General features: G+C 36.5%; 1 protein-coding gene across 1 annotated transcript in view; it reads right to left on the bottom strand.

Moving 5' to 3' along the window:
* Nucleotides 1–1,033: 1,033 nt before the first annotated feature.
* Nucleotides 1,034–6,000, bottom strand: part of cep89.L (centrosomal protein 89 L homeolog) — a 77,510-nt gene continuing 72,543 nt past the window's right edge. Inside the window, exon 18 of the mRNA XM_018258026.2 lies at nt 1,034–1,754. Within this exon, the coding sequence (XP_018113515.1) occupies nt 1,547–1,754 (208 nt within the window). The 3' untranslated portion in view covers nt 1,034–1,546. The remainder of the gene's footprint in view (nt 1,755–6,000) is intronic.

The raw sequence follows: 6,000 nt of genomic DNA, 5'->3' as shown, positions 1-6,000 counted from the left end.
AGTAAGCCTTGTGCAAATGACAATAAAATGAGACAAGAATATTCCCTTTTATAGAGTATTTTTTAGTTGATTGTAGAGGAGAGAGTTGTCATCACTCTTCTTCTGCATTGAACAGGGTACATTTAATGGGATCTTTTGGTTTTTTCATAACAGAAAATAGAATTAGATATTTTATTTGCAATTATATTCAGATACATTATAAATTAAGTGTAGTAAGAAGAAGGGCAACTAAGCTGGTAAAGGTATGGAAAATCTTAGCTATGAGGAAAGACTGGCCAAATTGGGGATGTTCACGCTGGAGAAGAGGAGCTTAAGGGGTGATATGATGACTATGTATTAATATATAAGGGGATCATATAATAATCTCTCTAATGCTTTATTTACCAGTAGGAAGGGTTTTTTTTTTTACAGGGAGAGCGGTGAAGATGTGGCATTCTCTCCCTGAATCAGTTGTACAGGCTGATACATTAGATAGCTTTAAGAAGGGGTCGGACTGCTTTTTAGCAAGTGAAGGAATACAGGGTTATGGGAAATAGCTCATAGTACAAGTTGATCCATGGACTAGTCTGATTGTCATTTTGGAGTCATAAAGTTATAAAAAGTTAAAAGTTTGTACTTGATGGACGTGTCTTTTTTCAAACTAACTTACTATGTTACTCTGTATAGAACCCATAATGAAATACTAGAATGCTAACTGAATTAGAGAAGACTGAGGGGTTATTTACCAAAACACAAATTTTTCTGGTTGGTCTTTTTGGGGCAAAAACTCAAATTTTCCATGGAAAAAAAAAATCTAGAATTTTTGGAGATGTGTTATACCCCGAAGCTGCAAAAAGCACTGATCTGAAAATCTGCCATCTTAAACATGTCAAAGTCATGTATAAGTCAATGGCAGATGTCCCTATTCCAATTTGAAGATATCATGGTCTGCGCTGAGTTTAGCCCGATAATCTGAAATATTCAGAGTTTTAAGACAATAACCCGAAAAAAATCTAGCAATTCGGAAAAGTCCAAAAAAAAAAAAAAATTTGAGTTTTCTATTTTGGTCAAGCTTTCTTTATTAAAGAAAAAATAATTTGAGTATAGGGCTGGAGAGAGTGGACTTATGTAGTTGGCCATCTTGAATACATTAGAGTATATGAGTGGACAATCACTGTTTCACAAGCAGGGCTTTTGCACTAATTGCCTGGATTTTGTCTGCTGTCCTTCTCAAGTGTTTGGCCAAATCGAAGCCTTAAAATGGGCAAAATGTGTTTTGTCGTGAAAAGATTCAGGCTTTGGTTGAATCCGAAAAAAGTCGATTTGGTGCATTCCTACTATTAATACAGTACATCTATATGGGTAAATGAAGAGGAATTATGTGATCACACCCTTACTGCACTCCTGCTTTATAATTTGAAAATAATTGAATGTTTAATAGTGAACAAAACTACTTAACCTGTATAAATTAATATATGCAAGTGTATGTATGGCCTGTGCAAGTAGAAATCTGTGTCCTGTAAGAGAGATACTAACATATGCAGAACAGATATTTTTGCCTTTAACTCTACTTTATAGGATCATCCTCACGAGGAGAGGCATTGACATCACAGTAAGCAAAGCCAAATTCATTGACAGGACTGTGTTGGAAGACTTGTGAAGTCTCGCTGGTATTCCACTTGTTGTGCATGAGAGCATTATGTAAAAGCTCCTTCATCTGTTTATTTTCATTGGAGGTCGATTCCCAGATGACTTCAAGTTCACCTTCCACTTGCCTTGAAAAAAAGAAAAAAAAGAAACAGCTAATTGTTTGGAAGAGCAATCATGAAAATCAAATCAGGTCTCATCCGCCTCATGTTATTTTTAGTCGTACCAAGACGCCTCCTGAGATGATAAAAAATCATTTTCATTTGCCAGACACACAAGACCATTTAATGACACTACTGGGAAAATTCTGCTTTGTAGAGCGTCAGTACAGTGTATGCTTGTATTTACAAGAATAATATATATATATATATATATATATATATATATATATATATACACATACATAGAAGCATATCATCAATATTGCTACTTCCTAATAAAAACACAATCGTTCAACTTGTTAGCATTTAAAGTGACACGGACACCCTTCTTTTACTATAAATCATAGACCTACCTTAAAGGACCAGTAAAGTACCATCAAAATTTAAAAAAAAAAAAAAAATTCGTTAGTATACATTGAAAAAAAAAACCCTCCTCTTGCGCTCCTCTTCAGAAAAGGCGATCGCGATCCATCGTGCGGCGTTCTATTTCTCCACCCTGCCTTCCTTAAAGGAGATAGCCAGGGAGAAGAAATTGAGCGCCGCACGATGGATCATTGCCCTGTTGACTTTTCTGAAGAGGTGCAGAAGCGGAGTTTCAGTAAGTTATTTCTTAATGAAGGCTTTACGATTTTAAAGTTTAATTTGTCTTGGTGGTTTTTTTGTTTTTTTCCCAATGTATATATGATGATACTGGTCCTTTAAGCCTGTGCTTCATTTATGTGCTGAGAAAATATTCTTCTCTTCGATTTCAGGAGTGCAGAGGGGTGGGGGTTTTAAAGGGGTAGGTTGGACACACCGGTAATTAACTACATAATTTATAATTATTTAAGTCCTCTGTTCAGCCATATCTTACTTACAGTATATACTAGAGTGCCCATGTTGTCTCCATTAATTGTGTAAAATAAGGCTACCATTCATCATCACCACAAGGAAGTGGTAACACTATTCTGGGACTAATACACTGTGCTGTTAATTTGTCTGGACTAATATGCTCACGTTAATATACTGTAATACAGGCATGTCTGTGCAGGAAGCATAGGATTTAATCTAACACAGATGCTCCAGGCTAAAATCAAATACCAATATATATTTAGCAAATACCCCTTTTATTTTTAGATAAATAGATGCTGCATTGATGCCTATAAAGTATTGCTGCAATAAAATGCATTGCTGTGCACTTTCAGTTAAAGATGTTGACCAGGTCTGACTACTACAAAAATATGTAACATTGAATAGCTTAATCAGTTCTAAACATATATAGCAGACTGCACATGTAGTTAGGCGTAATGCAACTGAATTTATCGTTAAAACAGCCCTATCATTTGTGTAATGGACATGTTATCCAGAAAGCTCCAAATTACAGGAAGGCCATCTCCCATAGACTCAATTTTAATCAAATAATTGTATTTTTTTAATGACTTCCTTTTTCTCTGCAATAATAAAACAGTTCCTTGCACTTGATCTTAACAAAGATATAATTAATCCTTATTGGTGGCAACAAAATCCTATTGGGTTGTGGAATGCCCTGCTGGGTGATGTGATTGCAGATTCTATTAATGCCTTTAAGAATGGTTTGGATGATTCTTTGAACAAGCACAACATAAAATGCTATTGTGATACTATAATCTACAAATAGTGTAGATATTGGTATACGGTATATAGTTTATAGCTATATATATAATGTCCATAAAGGTGAACGCACTCTTACCGGATTTAATAGAAGTGGGTGCATCGGTCAAAAGCTTAATGATACATCATGATAAATGGACCCGCACTCCAAGGTTTTTCGTGAAAATCGTGATATATTTTATTCACAAATGCATATCCAACGTTTCGGTCCCCATCAGTGGCGGAACTACAGGGGGAGCAGGGGGTGCGATCGGGCCAGGGCCCGCACACCCTCAGGGCCCCCGGCAGCTCACGCGCTACTGACAAATGCGGCTGTGCGGAGCCCGGCTGCGTGTCACGCACCAGGGCCCGCCCCCTCTAGTGACGCTACTTTTTTTTCCTTGAAACGTTGGATATGCATATAGGCTAAGTAAAAACCTCATCTTGTAGGCAATATTGAATAATATATGGTTTTACACTGGGCTAAAAATTAATATCTTCAAGAATAGCTCTTTTTTGAAGCTTCCTATAGATCTGCTATGGTCTCTGTCCCAGTTTCAAATGAGGGGTGGGGCATGTCCTATCAGTCCCTGACAAAAGCACAGTAGGAGGGGGACAGTCACACAACTAAAGGGATACTGTCATGGGAATTTTTTTTTTAAAAAAAAATGAATCAGTTAATAGTGCTGCTCCAGCAGACTTCTGCACTGAAATCCATTTCTCAAAAGAGCAAACAGATTTTTTTATATTCAATTTTGAAATCTGACATGGGGCTAGACATTTTGTCATTTTCCCAGCTGCCCCTGGTCATGTGACTTGTGCCTGCACTTTAGGAGGGAAATGCTTTCTGGCAGGCTGCTGTTTTTCCTTCTCAATGTAACTGAATGTGTCTCAGTGAGACATGGGTTTTTACTATTGAGTGTTGTTCTTAGATCTACCAGGTAGCTGTTATCTTGTGTTAGGGAGCTGTTATCTGGTTACGTTCCCATTGTTCTTTTGTTAGGCTGCTGTGGGGGACAAGGGAGGGGGGTGAAATCACTCCAACTTGCAGTACAGCAGTAAAGAGTGATTGAAGTTTATCAGAGCACAAGTCACATGACTTGGGGCAGATGGGAAATTGACAAAATGTCTAGCCCCATGTCAGATTTCAAAATTGAATATAAAATATTCTGTTTGCTCTTTTGAGAAATGGATTTCAGTGCAGAATTCTGCTGGAGCAGCACTATTAACTGATTCATTTTGAAAAAAATGTTTTTTCCCATGACAGTATCCCTTAAAGACAGGCTTCAGCTCCCTATCAGGTCAGCCTAGATGCTAGGAAAAGGAGGCAGCAGGAAGTGGAACAGATGGGAGGGATTAGTAGGGTTCTTGCAGAAATTTTCAATAAATCAGCCAGAAGCACTACTTATTATCCAAATAAAGCATTACTGCATTGTTTGGAGCGTGTACTGAATTGTTATTGAAATATTGGGGAAGCGAGAGTCGCATGGTCATAGAACTCTTACAGCTCTATGTAATTAAACATATACATGGAGTAAATAAATTGCAAATAAATAATAAATATTTGCATTCCGCAAAGCAAAAACGCTGATTGCACAGTTTATTTTTATTACAATTGTTTGCCCAATGTAGCAGCTAAAGACATTTAGTATCAATATTTTTATTGAATGTTTCCTTTATTTTTATACCTTCTTGTCACAATATCCAAATTTGTAAGCAAATTATAAAACAGTATCTATACATTGCAGAAGGTTGAACCTATGGCTATACAATCTTGTGACAATTTTGCAGTAATGAATTGTAAGTTATAAGGTAAATAAACATAACCAGGAAAGAAAAAAACATAAATAAAAAACTTAACCAAAAATAAACCGCTGCCTCTCTAGAATGTTTCCGTTAAATCATTTGCCTTTACGTCCTATGCTTGTGGGAATGGAATCTTTGGATCTTTTCTATAAGGTCAATAGGTGTCTGGGGGTAATACCCTGAAACCTATATTCAACCCATGGTTACCAAGTCTGCTGAAAGATACTATGTTTATACCTTAATATATAGGTATGGGGCCTGTTATCTTTAATGCTTGGGACCTGGGGTTTTCAAGATAACGGATCTTTCCATAATTTGGTCCAAACATTATATCCACATAACAGTCCCACAAGCGGACTTTAAGGCAAATGATGTAAGGGAAACATTTTAGAGAGGCAGCTGTTTGTTGTACTTGTACTAAGATATTATTTATCCTTATTGGAAGCAAAACCAGCCTATTGGATTTTATTAAATGTTTATGATTTTCTAGTAGACTTAAGGTATGAAGATTCAAATTACAGAAACATCTGTTATCTGGAAAGTCCCAGGTACCAAACATTCTGGATTACAGGTCCCATACCTATACGAGGTACTATTTTATTATTACAGAGAAAAATCAAATGATTTATAAAAATTTGGGTTATTTGGATAAAATGGAGTCTATGGGAGAAGGCCTTGTAATTCGGAGAGCTTTCTAGGTAACAGGTTTCCAGATAACAGATCCCATACCTGTATTGGTAAACAAAGCTTGGTTACAAAGGATCCAGTCCATTTTAGTTTTTACCAACTCAAAGTTAAT

The sequence above is a fragment of the Xenopus laevis genome, chromosome 4L (assembly GCF_017654675.1).
Source record: "Xenopus laevis strain J_2021 chromosome 4L, Xenopus_laevis_v10.1, whole genome shotgun sequence".
NCBI lineage: Eukaryota > Metazoa > Chordata > Amphibia > Anura > Pipidae > Xenopus > Xenopus laevis.
The sequence above is the reverse complement of the archived record's forward strand: the minus strand, read 5'-3'. Positions and strand labels throughout refer to the sequence as shown.